This window comes from Muntiacus reevesi, chromosome 11, assembly GCF_963930625.1.
Source record: "Muntiacus reevesi chromosome 11, mMunRee1.1, whole genome shotgun sequence".
Taxonomy (NCBI): domain Eukaryota; kingdom Metazoa; phylum Chordata; class Mammalia; order Artiodactyla; family Cervidae; genus Muntiacus; species Muntiacus reevesi.
In genome coordinates, this window is record NC_089259.1 from 19693086 (window position 1) to 19715703 (window position 22618).

Here is a 22618-nt window from a genome sequence, read left to right on the forward strand (position 1 = left end):
CACTTATGAGCATATATACCTAAAATAATTCAAAACAGGATCTGGAAGAGAAATTCACACCCCCGTGTTCATGGCAGCATTATTCACAATAGCCAAGAGGTGAAAGCAACCCAGATGTCTCTTGACAGATTAAATTTTTAGAAACTGATATGTACATATAGAGGGACTTCCAGATGGTAAAGAATCTGCCTGCAATGTGGGAAACCTGGGTTTGATCCCTGGGTGGGGAAGATCCCCTGGAGGAGGGCATGGCAACCCACTCCAGTATTCTTGCCGGTGAATCCCAGGGATAGAGATACCTGATGGTCTATGGTCCATGGGGTCGCAAAGAGTTGGACACTACTGAAGCAACTTAGCACACACAGCACATATACATATAATAGAATGTTATTCAGGCTTTAAAAAAGGAAATTCTGACCCATGCTACAACATTGATGAACCTCAAGTACGTTTTGCTTTGTGAAATAAACTAGTCACAAAGGGACACTTACTGTGTGCTTCTCCTCATGTCAAGTATCAAAAGTAGTCAAAATCATAAAAACAATAACTAGAAAGATGCTTACCAAGGACTGGGGGAAAGCTGGTAATTAGTGTTTAATGGGTATGGAGTTTCAGTTTTGTAAGATGAAAAAATTTCTAGAGCTATGTTGTGCAGCAGTGTGAATATACTTTACACCACTGAACTATGCATTTAAATCTTTAAAATACTTAAAAATCCTAAAAATATTATGAAAATGACTATGCTACCAAATGCAACCTACAGATTCAATGCAATCCCTTTCAGATTACCAATGGCTTTTTTCACAGAACTAGAACAAAAAATTTCACAATTCATATGGAAACACAAAAGACCCCAAAAAGCCAAAGCAGTCTTGAGAAAGAAGAATGGAGCTGGGGGAACCAACCCTCCTGACTTCAGATTATACTACAAAGCTACAGTCATCAAGACAGTGTGGTACTGGCACAAAAACAGAAATATAGACCAATGGAACAAGATAGAAAGCCCAGAAATAAACCCATGCACCCATGGGTACCTTACTTTTGACAAAAGAGGCAGAAATATACACTGAGGCAAAGACAGCCTCTTCAATAAATAGTGCTGGAAAAACTGGCAGCCACATGTAAAAGAATGAAATTAGAACACTTCCTAACGCCATACACAAAGATAAACTCAAAATGGATCAAGGACCTAAATGTAAGACTAGAAACTATAAAACTCTTAGAGGAAACCATAGAATATTCGAGGACATAAATCAAAGCAAGATCCTCTATGACCCACCTCCTAGAGTAACGGAAATGAAAACAAAAGTAAACAAGTGGAACCTGATTAAACTTCGAAGCTTTTGCACAGCAAAGGAAACTATAAGCAAGGTGAAAAGACAGCCCTCAGAATAGGAGAAAATAATAGCAAATGAAACAACTGACAAAGGATTAATTTCCAAAATATATAAGCAGCTCATGCAACTCAATACCAGAAAAACAAACAACCCAATTGAAAAGTGGGAAAAAGACCTAAACAGACATTTCTCCAAAGAAGACATACAGGTGGCTAACAAACACATGAAAAGATGCTCAGCATTGCTTATTATTAGAGAAATGCAAATCAAAACCACAATGAGATATCACCTCACACCGGTCAGAATGGCTATCATCAAAGTCTTCAAACAATAAATGCTGGAGAGGGTGTGGAGAAAAAGGAACACTCTTGCACTATTGGTGGAAATGTAAATTGTTACAGCCACTAAGGAAGACGGTAGGTATGGAGATTCCTTAAAAAAAAACTAGGAATAAAACCACCATATGACTCAGCAATCCCACTCTTAGACATACACCCTGAGGAAACCAAAACTGAAAAGAACACATGTATCCCATTGTTCATTGCAACACTATTTACAATAGCTAGAATATGGAAGCAACCTAGATGTCCATCGACAGATGAATGGATAAAGAAGTTGTAGTATATATACACAATGGAATATTACTCAGCCATAAAAGGGAACACAGCTGAGTCAGTTCTAATGAGGTGGATGAACCTAGAACCTATAAGTCAGAAAGAGAAAGATAAATATTGTATTCTAATACATGAAACAGAATTCAGAATCTAGAAAAATGATACTGAAGAATTTATTTACCAGGCAGCAGTGGAGAAACAGACATAGAAAATAGACTTATGGAGATGGGGAGAGGGGAGGAAAGGGTGAGATGTATGGAAAGAGTAACCTGGAAACTCACATTACCATATGTAAAATAGCAAATTCCAATGGGAATTTGCTGTATGGCTCAGGAAGCTCAAACGGGCTCTGGATCAACCTAGAGCAGTGGGGTGGGGCAGGAGATGGGAGGGAGGTTCAAAAGGGAGGGGATGTATGTATACCTATGGCTGATTCATGTTGAGGTTTGACAGAACACAGCAAAATTCTGTAAAGCAATTATCCTTCAATTAAAAAAATAAATTAATTAAAAATTTTTAAAAAATTGTTAAGATGGTTAATTCAATATTGTGTATTTTTACCACAAGAAAAAGTCAGTCACCCACATGTAAATGAATGATTGAAGCCGTAAGTTACATATTTGTCAATATGCAAAATGAGAAATTTACCAGCATTGAACTTCCCAACAAGATTTTGGTTTTGGATCAGTTTCTGTTATGGAGGCAGATGCAAAAAGAAGACATTTCTGTTCCCACTGTAGTAGTACCTCGGTGTTCAAGAAACATCATCCATGTTATGTACTCCCTCTCCTCAGTAATGGCTTTGCACAGCTCACACATAAGGGTATCTCAGAGCTGTATGCTTTGTAACACTTTTGCTGGGTAGTTAAGCTCATGATATTCCTCCCTTCATTCTCCATCGTGTTGGCTGAGTTGAGATCCTGTTTCTTTCTTTCTTTATTTTTATTTTCTTGACCACACTGCACGGCATGTGGGATCCTAGTTCCTTGATCAGGGATTGAACCCATGCCCCCTGCATTGGAAGTTTGGAGTCTTAATCACTGGACTGCCATGGAGATCCCAAGATTTCCTGTTTACTTTTTGAATAATCTTGCTGGATAGTTGGACATTTTTTTTTCTTTTTCTGAGGGAGTGGAAAACCTATACAGAGACTCTGATTCAGTTTTCTTTGTAAAAATTAGATTTATCAAGTATTAAATCAGTTTATATGTTCTGGTATGCAACAAAGACAACAAAGACAGAGTAGCAAATTATCTAATTTTAGACATTTCTGTTCCCTCGAGCTGTGCTATATTTTAAGAAATAAGAGATCATTGGCAAACTTTCAACTAAAGCAAGAAACTTCATAATTTATATTTATATATGTGTGTGTTTGTGTTTTATGTGGAAGATACCATGTCTATTATTAGAATTCTTCAGAATCTTTTCCGTTGAACCTTAATAAGTGAGCAGGTGGACTGCACTTAGAAGAGTGTGACATTCACTGACTCTGTAACTCAGAGAGCAGAGTCAGGATGGCCATGGAAACAGTAAAAGAGCCAAGCTCATGGCTTTCTGATTTAATTATTATTGATTGTTCAAAAGGTCTTATATTTTGCAGTGGTTTAGCATCACTTTGAAAAAAGCGGGGCGGGGGCCAGGGAGAGGAGGAAGAGAAAAAAGAAGGAAAGAAAGAAATGTCTTGGGTTGGCTAAAACATTCCTTTGTGATTTTCTCTAAGATGGTTTGGAAAACCGTGAAGAAACTTTTTGTTGCTCAGTCGTGTCTGACTCTGCAACCCCATGGACTTCAGCATGCCAGGCTTCCCTGTCCTTCACTGTCTCCTAGAGTTTGCTCAAACTCATGTCCGTTGAGTTGGTGATGCCATCCAACCATCTCATCCTCTGTTGCCCCCTTTTCCTGCCCCCAGTCTTTCCGAACATCAGGTCTCTTCCGATGAGTCTGGCCAACCCCGTACTTGGCACAGAGTTGGCAGCTGCTGCCTTGACCTCCATACAAAGTTTGGGTGTTTTTGCAGGGGTGTAGACACTCATTTCTTCTAGCTCCTGGGCCTGCCTGTCCTCCTGTCATGCCTGCCTGATCCCTGGATGGAATCAGAAGCTGTAGCGTGGCACTGTCCCATCATTTCCTGCGTTTCCCAGAAGATTCCAGGACATCCCTGGAACGTGTGTTGTGTAGGAGTCTAAGAATGCCTAAAAGAAGAAAACCAAACATACCTTTCATTTGAGTGAAAACAGAAAGTACTGCCTGTTGACCTCTTCCTTAGACTGACGAAAAGCTGAGGAACAACTTGACTTAGGTGAAGTGACCTCTGTAACCGCACAAGAGCCCTGGCATCCGCGGATGAATTTTTATAAACCCGCAGGAAACAGTTGTCGTTCTTGTGAAATATGCCTCCAGAGGGTTGAGAACGGTGTGTGTGTACGCAAGCGCGGGCCTCATTGACATGCTTTAATGACAGGGCATGTCGGCAACTTTTCTTTTCAGTATGATGTGGCCCAAAGAAAGAAATGTTACCATCTGACTGACTCATTCTGCAGGACCTGGTTTTCATGGGAATTTAAAGAGACAAGGAGAAGTAGGGGGAAAAATTTGATAAATGTGCAGAGAAGCTGGTTAGAATTGCCCCATTTTTATTTTTTGCTGCATGCCCAGCCTAAAGTGCTGTCGGTAACGGCCCTTCACGTTGGAATGTTGGAACGTAACCAGTCTTGCCAGGTTTTTTCCTCTTTTCTTCTCTTTCTTTAATTTGATCTGAAACATGCCTTCTTCCTTTCCTTCTAAATCTTACCAATGGAATGGTGCTTCAGTCCGCCTTGGCAGTTATGACTGTGTTAAACGTCCCATGTAACCTCGTACCCTCTCTTGTATTGATCGTCTTGCTGTAGCTGCCACAAATCAGGATTTTTACTGGGTCCATAATGTGATGGACCTCGGGACTGTGATATCACTGTTTTTAAGTTTTAGTCCAAAAGCAGCAACCATAAATCTATCTTTTTTTTTTAAACTTGGTTTAAAGGATTAAAAAACAATCACAGAAATTAATGAAAATCTAAATATGATCTCAAAAAGCAGCATGTGAAACTTTGTTGAAGAAAATTATCCAATTTTGTGAATATAAAAGACTTTTAAATGTCAGTTCTTCCTGAAGTTAGAGATTTAGTAAAATTCCAATCAAAATTCCTAATATGATTTTTCTTTTTTGTCACAAAAAATGTTATTATAATGATCATCCAGCTACATCTTTTAAGAAGAGAAACTAGGAGACATAGCTTCTGGGTTAAGACATATTTTATATCTGCAGTAATTAAGGCATTTTCATTTTGACACAAGAATAGAATAGCAGATCAATAGAGCAGAGTTAGACAGCTCCCAAACAGACCCAATTATGTGTAAAAACATAAAACAGGCTAAAGAAGACATTATAAGTCAGTTGTGGATGGGAAAAGTTTCTAAATAAATACTGCTAAAGCAGTTGGCTTGCTGTTAAGAAAAAGATCGATTTTAATCTTCACTTCATGTCCTACACCAAAATAAATTTCAAGAGCCTTAAGCAGCTTTAAACATACAAAATAAAGCTTTAAAAAAGAAAAATGAAAAACTGGAAGTAAACAGAGTGGGCAGTATACAGTCTCTAAGAGGAAGAACATGTAAGCTTAAAAGAGTGGAAATCGCAAAGGAAAATATCATATTTGATTACATAACATTTCAAAATTTCTCAATCTGAAAAAGCTGCTTAAATACAATTTTATGAAAACAACAAATAGTTATTTAAAATATGATAGAGGATGTATATTATCTTCAAACTGTGATAAGCATATAGAAATAAATAACAAGAACTCTAAAATGCTATAGATAGCAGAAAAGTCACAGAAGAGGAAATAACTAAAGTCTAATAAGTATTTTAGAGTGTTAAAATTTTTTAATTGTATTTTTATCTAAGTAATAGCAATTTTAGAATATTATTTAAAATTCATATTGACTAGAATTGGATAAAATAGATTCTCTTTAGACACTGATAGAAAGGACATATTAATGTAAACTGTTTAGAAAAAGTACTGATAATATGCAGTGAGAGCTTTAGAAGTATATGTACCTTCACATCAATAATTTCATTTCTGGAAAACCATTCAAAGAAAATCATCATAAAAACAAACAAAGATCATTTATAAAAGATAATCTTGTTTTTTAAATAATAAACTAGTTTAATAAAATAATAAAAAGTACATTTTACAGTAAAAACTGGTGTTTTAGAAGTTTAATGGTCAGAGACTAATTAGTTGAAATCTCAATATAGTCTTCCAATGGAATATTATGTAGCCATTAAACTTATGTTTTCAAAGAATATTTAGTAACATGAGAAGTGCTTCAGTAGTACTACTGCTGTTCCAATTTAATATGTCTTTATGTATACCAGGGAAAAGGTTGAAAAAAAATAATTAAAATATTAACAGTATTTATCACTGGTAGAATTATAGCCAATTTAAATTTCCTTCTTGTTACTGTTCCACAGTTTTCATTTTTACTTCTATAATAAGAAAAATAAATACTAAAAATAAAGCACAATTCTTTAGTCTGCTTAGTTCTGAATTTGAAATTCAACTAGATAAAAAATAAGTAAAAATATAGACTGTTTGAAAATTTTCATCATTTCATTGGAAGGATATACAAGTAAATCTAGAACTTTGGATAATACATTTTTTTCTTATCTACAAAACACTTAGAAAATCATTACTATCTTCACCATGAAGAAAATCTTAACTAATTCTAAAATGTAAAAATGTTACATGTTTTCTGAATATAAGCTAATAAAAATAAAAATTAACAACAAAAAATATCCATAAATATAAGTGCTCATAAATTAAGAATTTTTTTCTAAGTTACCTCTCATTTAAAGAGGAAATCAACATATAAGTGATATATTTATTAATTCATAAAGTAACACTGAAATTGTTTTAAAAGCAACTGCTTTGTATCAAAAGCTATGGAATACAGTCAGATCTATACCTTGAGAATTTTGCCATAAAATATTTTTACTTTTGCATAAAGATGTATACATGTGAACCTAAGCATTCAGCTTCATTTATGAAAAAGTGATAAAGTAAGCCAAAAGAAGGTTGGAAGAGAAAATTATAAAAGTAAATCTTGAAATTAGAGATAGGGAAAACAAAAGGATAGCACATAAAACCAAAAGCTGAGTTTTAGGAAGTGCTGATAAAATAGACAAATTCCTGGCACATGTCATTAAGGAAAACTATAAAAATAAAAAGCAGATGATATTAAGTGTAAGAAAACAGATACAAGCATATTATATTTATAACCACCTAATTTTGCTGTAATGCAACATACGTGTTTTTAAAAATTATTGGATGATGCATGATCACGTGATAAAAATCATAGGACATATGGGAAAAATTGGGGCACATTACTCAAAAAATTTTTCCAGAAAACAAACAACTTTGTTTGTGATATGTAAGAAATGAAGATAGGACACTGGTTAAAATGCCAGCATAGTTTTATGCATGTGTTACATAGTTGAGAAATCCATAAACATTGCAATATATACATAATTTTACCTGGAAAAGACGTGAAGCTTGCATGTGGAAGTGGGCCTCAGAAAGGTCACAGCTTGTGAGTTATTTTGAATTAATGGAGGAGGTTAACTGAAGTCAGAAGGCCAAGTTTTAACACCAGATGAGGATATGTGTGGTTCTCAGGCGGTGATACCCTGAGGTAGATGGTAGATGTGTAAGGGATGTGTACTGTGTAAGGGGTGTGTGTTTGTGCGTGTGTGTGTACTGTGTAAGGGGTGTGCGTGTGTGTGTGTGTAAGGGTGTGTGTGTGTAAGGGGTGTGTGTGTAAGTGTCTGTGTGTGTGTACTGTGTAAGGGGTGTGTGTGTGTACTGTGTAAGGGGTGTGTGTGTGTGTGTGCGCTGTGTAAGGGGTGTGTGTGTGTGTACTGTGTAAGGGGTGTGTGTGTGTGTACTGTGTAAGGGGTGTGTGTGTGTGTACTGTGTAAGGTCTGTGTGTGTGTACTGTGTAAGGGGTGTGTGTGTGTGTACTGTGTAAGGGGTGTGTGTGTACTGTGTAAGGGGGGTTTGTGTGTGTGTGTGTGTACTGTGTAAGGGGTGTGTGTGTGTATTGTGTAAGGAGTGTGTGTGTGTGTGTGTGTGTGTGTACTGTGTAAGGGATGTGTGTGTGTGTGTGTGTACTGTGTAAGGGGTGTGTGTGTACTGTGTAAGGGGGGTTTGTGTGTGTGTGTGTGTACTGTGTAAGGGGTGTGTGTGTGTGTACTGTGTAAGGGGTGTGTGTGTACTGTGTAAGGGGTGTGTGTGTGTGTGTGTACTGTGTAAGGGATGTGTGTGTGTGTACTGTGTAAGGGGTGTGTGTGTGTATTGTGTAAGGAGTGTGTGTGTGTGTGTGTGTGTGTACTGTGTAAGGGGTGTGTGTGTGTGTGTGTACTGTGTAAGGGATGTGTGTGTGTGTGTGTGTGTACTGTGTAAGGGATGTGTGTGTGTGTACTGTGTAAGGGGTGTGTGTGTGTATTGTGTAAGGAGTGTGTGTGTGTGTGTGTGTGTGTACTGTGTAAGGGGTGTGTGTGTGTGTGTGTACTGTGTAAGGGGTGTGTGTGTACTGTGTAAGGGGTGTGTGTGTGTGTGTGTACTGTGTAAGGGGTGTGTGTGTGTGTACTGTGTAAGGGGTGTGTGTGTGTATTGTGTAAGGAGTGTGTGTGTGTGTGTGTGTGTGTACTGTGTAAGGGGTGTGTGTGTGTGTGTGTACTGTGTAAGGGATGTGTGTGTGTGTGTGTGTGTACTGTGTAAGGGATGTGTGTGTGTGTGTGTGTACTGTGTAAGGGATGTGTGTGTGTGTGTGTGTACTGTGTAAGGGGTGTGTGTGTGTGTACTGTGTAAGGGGTGTGTGTGTGTATTGTGTAAGGAGTGTGTGTGTGTGTGTGTGTGTGTGTGTACTGTGTAAGGGTGAGTGTGTGTGTGTGTGTACTGTGTAAGGGGTGTGTGTGTGTACTGTGTAAGGGGTGTGTGTGTGTGTGTGTGTACTGTGTAAGGGATGTGTGTGTGTGTGTGTGTGTACTGTGTGTTCCTGGGCGGCTCAGTTCAGCTGCGTTCACTTTTCTGTGTTCACCTAGTATTTCTGGAGGACAAAATCATGCATAACCACCTGTGAAATCATACCTTTGCTCAGATCATTCCCTAATATGCCAATCCTGTTGAAACTAATTCATGTTTTTAGCATAAGTGGCATAGCAGATCTGCCTGTATAAGAGAATGAAAGAATCAGAAGACAATATTATATTATTTCTGTAGTAATATATTTGAAAATTTGAAAACAAATGATTTTATAACAATATAAATTAATAAATTTGACTTAAGGAGAAGTAGAATGCTTACATAGATCAATAGCTGTAATTGGAAATTAGAAAATTTTACATAGACATTTCTGTGAAGAAGACAGACAGATGGCCAAAAAGCACATGAAAAGATGCTCAACATCACCAGTTGTTAGAGACATGCAGGTCAAAGCTGCAATCAGGTATCACCTCACACTGGTCAGAATGGCCATCATCAGAAAATCTACAAGCAGTAAATGCTGGAGGGGGTGTGGGATATAAATTGGTATAGCCACTATGGAGAACAGTGTGGAGATTCCCTAAAAAAATAAAAATAGAGCTTCCATATGATCCAGTAATCCCACTCCTGGGCATATACCCAGATAAAGCCATAATTCGAAAAGATACATGCATCCCAGTGCAGCACTATTTATAATAGCAAGGACATGAGGCAATCTAAATGTTCGTTGATCAAAAAATGGATAAAGAAGATGTGATACACACATACACACAGACACACACACACAGGAATATTACTCAGCCATAAAAAGAATGATATAGGACAATGGAATATTACTCAGCCATTAAAAAGAATGATATAGGATTTCCCTGGTGGGCTAGTGGGTGGAGATCTGCCTACCAGTGCAGGGGACACAGGTTCGATTTCTGGTCCAGGGAGATTCCACTTGCCACAGAGAAGCTCAGCCCATGGGCCACAACTACTGAGTCCACGTGCTACAGCCATTGAAGCCCAAGCACCTAGAGCCTGTGCTCGGCGATAAGAGAAGCACAACAATGAGAAGCCTGCGTCCTCCAATGAGGAGTAGCTCCCACTCACCACAGCTAAAGAGAACCCGTGCAAAGCAACGAAGACCCAGCACAGCTAAAAAGAAAAAAGAAAGAAAAATTTTAATGTAAAAAAAAAAAAAAGAAAGAAATAATATCATTTGCAGCGACATGGATGGACCTAATGATGTTCATACTGAGTGAAGTCAACTTCTTATTGCAAAATTCAGACTGAAATTGCATAAAGTAGGGAAAACCACTAGACCATTCAGGTATGACCTAAATCAAATCCCTTACGATTATACAGTGGAAGTGACAAACAGATTCAAGGGATTAGATCTGATAGACAGAATGCCTGAAGAACTATGGATGGAGGTTTGTGACATTGTACAGGAGGCAGTGATCAAGACCATCCCCAAGAAAAAGAATTGCAAAAAAGCAAAATGGTCTGAGGAGTCCTTACAAATAGCTGAGAAAAGAAGAGAAGCTAAAGGCAAAGGAGAAAAGGAAAGATATACCCATTTGAATGCAGAGTTCCAAAGAATAGCACAGAGAGATAAGAAAGCCTTCCTCAGTGATCAGTGCAAAGAAATAGAGGAAAACAATAGAATGGGAAAGGCTAGAGGTCTCTTCAAGAAAATTAAAGATACCAAGGAAACATTTCATGCAAAGATGGGCCCAATAAAGGACAGAAATGGTATGGACCTAACAGAAGCAGAAGATATTCAGAACAAGTGGCAAGAATACGCAGAACTATATAAAAAAGATCTTCACGACCCAGATAACCATGATGGTGTGATCACTCACCTAGAGCTAGACATCCTAGAACACGAAGTCAAATGGGCCTTAGGAAGCATCATACTAACAAAGCTAGTGGAGGTGATGGAATTCCAGTTGAGCTATTTCAAATCCTAAAAGATGATGCTGTGAAAGTTCTGAATTCAATCTGCCAGAAAATTTGGAAAACCCAGCTGTGGCCACAGGACTGGAATTCTCCAGGCAAGAATACTGGAATGGGTTGCCATTTCCTTCTCCAACAGAAACATCTACATCTCCTTTATTGACTAGTCCAAAATCTTTGACTGTGTGGATCACAACAAACTGTGGAAAATTCTTAAAAAGGTGGGAATACTGCCTGTCCTGCCTCCTGAGAAATCTGTATGCAGGTCAAGCAACAGTTAGAACTGAACATGGAACAACGGACTGATTCCAAAGGAGTATGTCAAGGGTGTATATTTTCACCCTGCTTATTTAACTTATATGCAGAGTACATCATGCAAAATGCTGGGCTGGATGAAGCACAAGCTGGAATCAAGATTGCTGGGAGAAATATCAATAATCTCAGATATGCAGATGACACCATCCTTATGGCAGAAAGAGAAGAAGAACTAAAGAGCCTTTTGATGAAAGTGAAAGAGGAGAGTGAAAAAGTTGGTTTAAAACTCAACATTCAGAAAACTAAGATCATGGCATCTGGTCCCATCACTTCATGGCAAATAGATGGAGAAACACTGGAAATAGTGAGAGAGTTTATTTTTTTGGTCTCCAAAATCACTGCAGATGGTGACTGCAGCCATGAAATTAAAAGACGCTTACTCCTTGGAAGAAAAGCTATGACCAACCTAGACTGTATATTAAAAAGCAAAGACGTTACTTTGCGAACAAAGGTCTGTCTAGTCAAAGCTGTGGTTTTTCCAGTAGTCATGTATGGATGTGAGAGTTGAACCATTAAAGAAAGCTGAGCACCAAAGAATTGATGCTTTTGAACTGTGATGTTGGAGAGGACTTTTGAAAGTCCCTTGGACTGCAAGGAGATCCAACCAGTCCATCCTAAAGGAGATCAGTCCTGGGTGTTCATTGGAAGGACTGATGCTGAAGCTGAAACTCCAAATACCAAATATCAAACTACCAAATACCCCCTGATGTGAAGAACTGGCTCATTGGAAAAGACCCTGATGCTGGGAAAGATTGAAAGTGGGAGGGAGAAGGGGACGACAGAAGATGAGATGGTTGGAATGGCATCACCGACTCGATGGACATGAGTTTGAGTAAGCTCTGGGAGTTGTTTATGGACAGGGAAGCCTGGCGTGCTACAGTCCATGGGATTGCAAGGAGTCGGACATGACTGAGCGATTGAACTGAAGTAAGTCAGACTGAGAAAGACAAATACCATATGATATCACTTATATGTGGAATCTACAAAGATATGGTACAAATGAACTTACTTACAAAACAGAAATAGAAATGCAGATGTAGAAGGCAAACTTGCAGTTACCAAGGGAGAAAGGAGATGGGGAGGGATAGATTGGGAGACTGAGACTGACATATAGACTGTGCTGTATATAAAATAGAGAGCTGAGAAAGGCCTATTGTGTAGCACAGCGGACTCCACTCAATGCTCTGCAGTGGCCTATGTGGGAGAAGGATCTACAAAAGCGTGCGTATGTGTATATGTGTAACTGATTCACTTTGCTCTACACCTGAAACTAACACAACGTTGTAAATCAACTGTACTCCAATGAAAATTAATTTTAAGAAAAGAAATTGGACTATCTGTCAAAAAGCTGCTGTTTTTTAAAGGACTGGGAGTTCCTGATTTTATCATTGAATTCTAATTCTTCAATCAGAGTTGTTTATTATTTTTCAGAAGATTTTGTTAAAAAGTTGTGTATGCTCAATCGTGTCCAACTCTTTGCAACCCTATGGACTGTAGCCCACCAGACTTCTCTGTCCATGGAATTTTTTAGGCAAGAATACTGAAGCAGGTTGCCATTTCCTGCTCCAGGAGATCTTTCTGACCCAGGGATTGAGCCTGCGTCTCTTTCCTCTCCTGCAATGCCAGGCAAATTCTTTACCACTGTACCACCTGAGAAGCCCCCATACCACAGTTGATCTTAGCCCAAAGGCCGAAAAGCAGCCTTTTTAAAAGGTAAGATGCTTAATTCATTTACTGAAGGTAAAGTGTGCCAGACATTGCTTTAAGTATTTCATAAATATTAACTAATCCTCACTGCAGTCTTATGAGGCTGTTGCAGAGAAGAAAACGGAAGCACAAAAATCTTGAGTAACTTCCCCAAGATCATGTAACTAGTACATGTTTTAGCTGGGATTTTAACCAGATAGTTTGGTTCCAGTGTCCAAGGTCTGAACTCTTACCTACCCCGTTCTTTGCTATCTTTAAACTAAAACTGAAGGAAGCTAGCTAGCTCTCTGGTTCCGCAGCGACTTTCTGAGTTGTATGAAGTACACCCCTTGAAAGGCCTAAAATCTGACTTACCCCAGTGACTGCTAACAAGGAATAGGCAATGCAGCCTTCTAGAAGAAGGGAGAAGGTAAGTGTGGTGGAGTTATAATCAAATTTTAAAGCAAGGGAGCAGAGAGTTGGTAGATAAATTCCGTCTTTACCCCACTGTCCAGTGGATTCTTCCAAAGTCTGGTGTGTGTTCTGTCTGTCCAGAGACCTGCTGTGCCCTGGAGAGTCAGTCGGGCTTCTTCACGAAGCACAGCCCAAGTTAGTGACACCATTCATCTTTTTCTGCTTCACTTTGCTTCTCCCTCACTCAGACCACGGATACCACATCTCCAAACTAGGAGATAGCACTTAAGTTTCACCTCAAACTCAACTTTTTAGGAAACCAGGCTGCAGCAGAATTTGAAGATGAAATTCCTAAAACAAGAAGTGTATATGGCAAATAAACATATAAAAAGTGCTCTGACTCATAAGCTGTTAAGATAATGCATATTAAACCATAGTGAGTTATAACTTTTGTATGTTAATTTGGCAAAAAATTGAAAAGATAAATAATACCTAATGCTGATGAGATATGGGGAAGTAGACTTTCGTATGAGGGCCAGATGGTGGGGAAATGAAATTCTGCATACTTCTACAAAGTGATCTGTCAGAGTGTATTCAATTATTAAGTGTACACAATCTTTCAGCCAGCATCTTTGCAACATATGTGTTAGTTCATATGTTTATACATTTGAAGACGTTTCTTGCTGTATTGTAATAGTAGAAAATAGGAGACAAGTGAAATGTCCATTTAATGAAAGATACTTGAAAAAAATATGGTATATCCATATTTTGGGGTGTGTTTTGCCCTGGAAAGATAGTTCTGATATATTACAAATGAAAAGAACAAATTATATATAGTATGTAGTATGATCCTATTTTTACACTATACAAACAAACCAGAAAAAAAAAAAACTATATGTTTAATAAGGGTTTTCTTTAGGGTGAAAAAAAACATGTGGAAGGATACAATAGACTGTTAGCACTGTTTCAAAGGATTGAGATAGAGAGTGGAGATGATTACTAACCTCTTCTTCATATATACTGTGTGATTTGTATGCGCATCTGTTACAGTGAACATTATGACAGGTGTGATGAGAACCCAGCAGCTTTCTCTAAAATCAAATTTCAGGCAAGGGCAATAACTCCTTTTCAACCTTGATTCCTTCTTATGATTTCTTTTCAACATTGTTCTAAGAGTTCTCTAGCCAACGGAATAAGATTTAAAAAAAAAGTAAATAAAATGTATATTGACTGGGAAGGAAGAATTAAGACTATCTTTGTTGCAGATAGCATGATGATTTATGTAGAAAATCTCAAAGAATTGTAAAAAAAAACAAAAAACCCCCAAATACTCAAAACCTCCTGGAACTAATAAGCAGTCTTATTGAGGTTTCTCCCTGGAAAAGACCCTTATGCTGGGAAAGATTGAGGACAGGAGGAGATGGGGGCAAAAGAGGATGAGATGGTTGGGTGGCATCACTGACTCAGTGGACATGAGTTTGTGCAAACTCGGGGAAATAGTGAAGGAAGGAAGCCTGACAGGCTATAGTTCATGGGGTTGCAAAGAGTCGGACATGACTTAGCACCTGAACAACAGCATTAAAATTTTAGGATTCAAGGTTAATATACAAGTCAATCATTTCCTGTATACCAGCAATGAACAAGCAGAAATTGAAATTAAAAAAAAAAAAATACCATTAGCATCCAGAAAGATGAAATACTTGAGTGCAAATCTAACAAGATAGGTAGATCTATATGAAAAAACCACAAACCTCTGGTGAATTAAAGAACTAAATAAATAGAGGTGTTCCACATTCATAGATAGGAAAACTCAATATTCTCAAGATGTCAGTTCTTCCCTATTTGATCTATGGATTCAGTGCAATCCCACCAACCACCCACCAATCCTTGGAATTTACCCAAAGGAGTTGAAAAAGTATGCCCACACAAAAACCTGCCTGCAGTTGTTTGGTGATGGTTTAGTCCCTCAGCTGTTTCTGACTCTTTGCGACCCCATGGACTGTAGCCCATTAGGCTCCTCTGTCCATGAGATTCTCCAGGCAAGAATACTGAAGTGGGTTGCCATTTCCTTCTCCAGAGGATCTTCCCGACCCACATCTCTTGCGTCTCTTGCATTAGCAGGCAGATTCTTTTCTGACTGAGCTAGGAGAGAAGCTGCAGCTGTATTTGTAATTGCCAAAACCTGGAAGCAACCAAGATGTCCTTTAGTAGATGAATGGATAAGTAAACTGTGGTACATCTTGTCAATGGAATACTATTCAGATCTAAAAGAAACGAGCAATCAAGCCAAGCAAAGACATGGAGGAAACTTAAATGGGTATTAATGAATAAAAGAAGCCAGCCTGAAAAGGCTGCTTAACGTGATTCCAACTGTATGGCCACCTGGAGAAGGCAAAATTTTGGAGATAGTGAATAGATCTGTGGTGCCAGGGATTAAGCAGGAGAGAAAGATGGATAGGCAAAACATAGAGGACTTTTAGGGCAGTGAAAATATTCTGTATGATACTCCAATGGCAGACATAATGTCATTTTACATTGTCAAAATCTACAGAATTTAGACCAAGAGTGAAGCCTAGTGCAAAGTGTGGACTTGGGACGATAATGATGTGTGATATAGGTCATCAGTTCTAACAAATGTATCACTCTGGTGGGATGTTGATAAAGAGGGAGGCTATGCATGTGTGGGGACAAGGGCTTTATGAGAAAATCTGTACTTTCCTTTCAATCTTGCTGTGAATCTAAAAATGTTCTTAAAAATAAAAGTAAACAAGGGAGGATAGAAAGATGAATAAAATAATTTTAAATGTGTATGTCTTTTATTAAAATTAATTTACTTATGTTGGATTGTGCTGGGTCTTCATTGCAGTGCACGGGCTTCTCGTTGCAGTGGCTTCTCTTGTTGCAGAGCACAGACTCTGGAGCACACGGGCTTCAGTATTTGCAGCACTCGGGCTCAGTAGTTGTGGTTGATTACAGGCTCAGTAGTTGCAACTCATGGGTTCAGTGGTCATGGTCCACAGGCTTAGGTGCTATCCACAGGCATATTCCTATCCACTGAGCCACCAGGGAAGTCCTGTGTTGTTGTTTTAGATTTGTCTTCACTGGGTCTTAGTTGTGGCGTGCAGAACCTATGACCTTTGTTGCAGCATGCACGATCTTTGGGTGCAGCTTGCAAACTCTGGTGGTGGCAGGTGGGATCTGGTTCCCTGATCAGAGGTTGTACCCGGGCCCCCTGCATTGTGAGCGTGGAGTCTTAGCCACTAGACCACCAGGAAGGTCTCTGTTGTTTTAGTAAGGAAAACTGAAAACAATATAGACAATGTCAACAGAAGAACATTCCAGTACATCCTATGCAGTTGTTAAAAAGACTGAAGTTAATAAGTAAGTACTTATATGGACCGATATGCATGATTTGTTACCAGAAAATAGTATTGTTAGATGATATTAATATTTTGTTTTATTACATTTCCAGTAATATTTTTCATAATAATTATCTCTGAGAAATAGTATCATTGGGAGCTTTTAAATATTTATCAGTCTTACGTTTCCTAGAATAGCAAATTGTCTGTTTGATCAAGAAAGTAATAATGAAAAAAAATGCTGACAGTTTCTGAAATTTTCTCCATGATTATTTATCTATTTTCATAGGAAAAACAAATGAACAAGAAATTAAATTCACCTATGCAGGGAACTGAGAATTTTATTATATATGTATATCTTAACCCTAAACACAAATCTGCATCAGGTTGTTTTATTTTATATCCTACCTGTTTCTGATAGGAATTAATGTACCTTTGGCCCAAGCTAAAGAACCCTTTCAGTGTATTCAAAATAACATATGCATGATATAAACTCAGTGAGCACTTGCCCAAATAGCAATTGTCTTTAAGAAATACATTTTGTGTGTATGATAGGAAATTTGGGATGCTCTAAAGTATGGGGATGCTTTGAATTGTGGTGTTGGAGAAGACTCTTGAGAGTCCCTTGGACTGCAAGGAGATCCAACCAGTTCATCCTAAAGGAGATCAGTCCTGGGTGTTCATTGGAAGGACTGATGTTGAAGCTGAAACTCCAGTACTTTGGCCACCTGATGCAGAGAGCTGACTCACTGGAAAAGACCCTGATGCTGGGAGGGATTGGGGGCAGGAGGAGAAGGGGACGACAGAGGATGAGATGGCTGGATGGCATCACTGACTCGATGGACATGAGTTTGAGTAAACTCCGGGAGTTGGTGATGGACAGGGAGGCCTGGCGTGCTGCGGTTCATGGGGTCGCAAAGAGTCGGACACGGCTGAGCGACTGGACTGAACTGAGCTGAAAGTGTGGGGCACAGAAATAGCCCGCTCGAGGGAAGCCTCCGTACAGCACAGGGGCCCAGTTCAGTGCTCTGTGACGACTGGAGGGCTGAGGTGGACGGGGGTGGGAGGGGCCTCGAGAGGGAAGCAGTGTGTGTACATGGGGCTCATTTACTTTGTTGTACAACAGAAACTAACACATTGTAAAGTAATTATCCTCCAGTAATAAATATAAATAAAGAGTGGGGCCCAGAGCTGAGCTATTCTTGCCAGGGATTAAGGGTGGTCGTGAACCATTGCTCAGATACATACGTGCCTTTTTACCCACACTTACAAGCTCCTTATGGGAAAACTACTTGACTTCTCTAAAAATTAGTCTGCTCTCTTCAATTGTGAGCCTAGCTCTTCAGAAACCAGAAATGAATATTATGCCACTCCTTGAAGGAATGATGAAACGAATTTTAAAAATGACAAGTTGCATAATGTTTTTACTGAGAAAAACATGGTGAAGAAAATCCATTTGCAGATAAGCTTCTTAAGGAGAGCTGGGGTCAATACCCAGAGGGACTTTGTTAAGGTGTTTATCCTCTCACATCACCTTGTACTTTAACTTTGTGGCACCTGTTGCAAAAGCAGTGTAATTATGTACCTCTGAAAAACCACAGAAGCTATATGAACTCAGTAAATACCCAGATTGCAAGTCACGCGTCTGTGCGTCTGTCCTCCTACCACCTTTCTTGAAGTCATCAAGGAGCAATTCTGAAAGCCTCCAAATGTTTTGAAAAGATTCATTGTTCTGTTTTTCAGTTCCCATAAAGACATCAATTTATTACTCTTGGCAGTTTTCCTTATATTTGACAACCTATTGTTTAAGAATATATGGAAATATACTGTTTAAGAATATATGGAAATTTCAAAATTTGAAATACTGCTTTCAGATTTTGCATTTGAAAGAAGTTAAAGGACTCAAAAACCTGGCTGGAACTTATATATCTTTGACTGGCTTCTACATGTGGGTCTTTGTATATGCTTAGGTGAAGTATGCTAACATAAACACAGAATTTCACCTCTTCTGTGTCTTCACAAAGAGTATGTACAATGTGTTATATAGAAACTGATCATTTCGAGTAAATTTGACACTGAAACTAACCTCATCAGATTGGGAGACACCTTTTACATATTCGTTTTTTCACTGTTTTTGACTATCTTTTACATATCCATGTTTTCACTATTTCTTGACTCTCTACTGTGCCAAAGCACTGTGCCAGATACTCTGGGGACACAGGGATGAGTAAGATGCAGGCTTGAGAAGCTTGTTGTACTGGGAAGTAAGACTGCTATTGGAAACAGAATCTTTAAAATAGCTAACTTATTTTCCTAGTAGAGCATTACCATCCTGTTTGATCTCTGGCCAGAGACTTGCAAAATTTCAGCTGTGGTACTACCAAGAAAAAAAGTAATTTGAATCGGATTTACCTTCAAAATTGACCTGGATCAAAACTCTGAATTTGATCCAGTTTTCTTCTCATGTATACTCAAAAAAAAAAAATCAATTTCAGAGTTGTAAGGTTATTACGATAATTGCATTGGATCATAATTATGATTGTTACTTTTAAAGAGATACAGAAAATGCTGAGTTGATTGGCAAAATACTAATGTTAGAGGTAATTTAGTGATGATGTTTGCTTTATACAATCCAGTTTTTACCAAACATGTTTATTCACTTAAAGAATTTCTTTTTGCTTAATATTTTCCTTCTCTTTCGTAGGAGTTTATTTTATCAGAAGACTATAACAAGATGACTCCTGTGAAAAACTATCAAGGTAGGAATGAGAGTCGTGTTTTCATTGCCTTAGACTTTGAAATGTTCCTTGATGGCTTCCATGGCCACAAGAGGGGACTTAACTTTACAACAGTCACTGGGAACCAGAACCCTGCAATGCTTTGTGGTGAATATTATCCCGGTTTTTGAATCAAGAAGCAGAGGCCCAAAGAGATTGGCTGACTGGCCTGTGGTCCTGTAGCCGGTAACTTGCAGAGCCAGTCCAGTTCCCGTGTGACTCCAGTAGCCACGGGCTTTGTCCTTGGTCTCCCTGCTCCACCCCGCTGCCTGGAGACCCTGCAGCAGACTTGGAGAGTGGGTCTGCGCTTGGGAGTGAACTGCTTTCACAGAGCTCATTTCATTTTTGGTTAATGGTTGTAGAAGGTTCATATTGTCTCAGGGAAGGCGTTCGGGTTTTATTGTGTCTTCAACATTGGAATTGTACCATAGACCATTTACATAGTACAGATCAGGAGCAAATTTTCACTAAGGAGTGTTTCCTCGAGGTCAACAGTGGTAGGGGCCAGAACATTAGAAGTAAACCTTGGAATACTTAGAGGTCATTTCATCCACATCTCGTGACCTCATTTATGATCATCCGGCCTCTGCTCTTGAGGTATCCTTAGACATAGCAACTCCTCCTGATTTTAGAAAATTCTCAGCATTAAGTTCTTCATTTCTAGATGTTGAGCAAAAATTCATTTCCCTATGAGTTTATTCTTTTTTTTCCTTTAATAACTAGGTTCTTTTTTTTTTCCTTTTGAGCCTTTTATTTTGCATTGGGGTATAGCCCATTAACAATGTTGTGATAGCTTCAGATGAACATCGAAGGGACTCAGCCATACATATATGTGTATCCCTTCTTTCCCAAACTCCCCTCCCATCCAGGCTGCCACATAACATCGAGCAGAGTTCTATGTGCTATACAGTAGGTCCTTTTTGGTTATCTATTTTAAATTTAGCAGTGTGTACATCACCATCCCTATGGGTTTATTCTGTAGTGTTTTTTTTTATGTATCACTGATCATTTATTATGTACCTACTGTGTTCTAATAACTGAAAATTATAATAGTGAACAAGGCATGCATAGTATCCATGCATCCCCCATGAAAATAGAATCAAGTAAATCTAAACACAATTAAAGCAGATCAAATCCAGCAATATATAAAAAGGGAAGTACATCACAACCAAGTGAGGTTTATTCCCGAAAAGAAATAAAAGCAGGGACAAGTGTTTGTATATCCATATCGTAGCAGCCTTATTCACAATAGCTAAGAAGTAAAAACAACCTAAATATTTACAGATGGATGAATGAATAAACAAAATATGATTTATCAATACAGTGAATTCTTATTTGGCCACAAAAAAAGAATGAAGTGCTGATACCAGTTATCATGTGAATGAACCTTGAAAATATGCTGAGTGAAAGAAAAGACCATACATTGTTTGATTACATTTATATGAAATGTTAAGAATAGGAGAATTCATAGCCACAGAAAGTAAATTAGGGGTTCCTCAGGGATGGGGCTAAGGGGATTGGAGGTATGGGTTGGAGGTGATAGAAATGTTCTGGAAATAGAACATTTCCCAAAATGATTGCACAGCACTGTGAATAAACTAAAAATCACTGAATTATACACTGAAAAATGTTTTAAATGGTGAATTTTATATTATGTAGATTTTTATCTCAATTACCATTTTTTAAAACAATCACTTTTAAAACAAGTGATACCAAAAACAAAGACATTACAAGAAAGGAAAACTACAGCCCTAATTCTCTCATAAACTTAGACGTTAAAGTCCTAAAAGAAATACTAGCAAATCCAGCAACATGTAAAAAGAATTATACACGATGACCAAGTGGGGTTTATTCCAGATACACAAAGCTGGTTCAGTGAATATCAGTGTAATCCGTCACGTCAAAAGCCTAAAGAAGAAAAATCATAGGATCATATTAATTGACACAGAAAAAGCATTCAATAACACCTGACTCCCATTTATGATCTAAACTCTCAGCAAACTACAAATAGACAGGAACGTCTTCAACTTGAGAGAGAAACATCTATTAAAAAAACAAACAAACTATAGCTAACATCACGCAGTTGACTCTTGTCCAACTGCAGATCGGGAAGTGCTGTGATATATACTGTTGAAACATATCTGCGTATAAGTGGACCCATGCAGTTCAGACATGCCTTGTTCAGGGGTCATGTGTACTTAATTGTGAGAAACTAGATGTTTCCTCCCCAAGATGAAGATCATGGCCCCTATTTAACAAGTACAGCCAGGCTTCAAGCCTAGGTTCCTGAAGCTTAGCACTACGTATGTATCTTCAAATGGTTTCTTTTTTAATAAGAGAATTCTGTCATCTTAGAAAGAGTATGTGCTTTGAGTTTTAGGGTTTGTTTTTTGTTGGTTTTTGTTTGTATTTTCAGTAGTCATAGGCAGCATGACAGAGAAAGAGAACCAACTTTGGCAGAGAGACTAGGGTTTTAATTCTATCCTTGTCACTCATTGGTTGTGTAGCTTTGAGCAAGTCACATAAGATTTTTGAGTCTGTCTCCTCCCCTGACCCAGAATGGTAGCTTGGAACGCTGCAAACCCCCTTATCTTCTGGGCTACTGTCATCCCCTTGGACTTAGAAAGTAACAGGAAGATCAACGGCGCCTTCTTGAAAAAAGAGAGCAAGGTGCTAGGGGCCACTTTCTGCCTGAAATAGACTTGAAAGTGAACCATTAGAGAGTCCGCTTTTATTCCACCATTGGTGGAACTTAAATTGGGCATTTGATGACACAGGCATGACAGGAGTTTCTTTAGGAAGTCCCATCTTTTTTAGTTTAAGACAACATTTTGATCTTGATGGTGGCCGATTCTCTGAAAGGCAGGTACTGTGTAGAGAAGTTACAGTATCATTGCTTCTATGCCCCTTCTAAATCCCTTTAGACACTCCAGCTTCAGATGTCAGATTTTTAAACATCAGGCATTTGGTGAAATGTCTGTCCCAGAGGGATTCGCTGTTGTTCTGACCATACTGTTTGGTCACCAGTCTAGAAGGACCATCTTTCCAAGGCCAGGTTGTGTGTGTAAAAGAAAGAGGCCCCCC

The 22618-nt window shown here is 38.5% G+C and overlaps 1 protein-coding gene across 2 annotated transcripts in view; it reads left to right on the plus strand.

Moving 5' to 3' along the window:
• The window catches only part of WDFY2 (WD repeat and FYVE domain containing 2), a 175368-nt gene that overhangs the window by 106700 nt on the left and 46050 nt on the right, over positions 1 to 22618 (plus strand). For both annotated transcript variants that reach the window (XM_065902253.1, XM_065902254.1), the window contains exon 4: positions 19462 to 19516. In XM_065902253.1, the coding sequence (XP_065758325.1) occupies positions 19462 to 19516 (55 nt within the window). The remainder of the gene's footprint in view (positions 1 to 19461; positions 19517 to 22618) is intronic.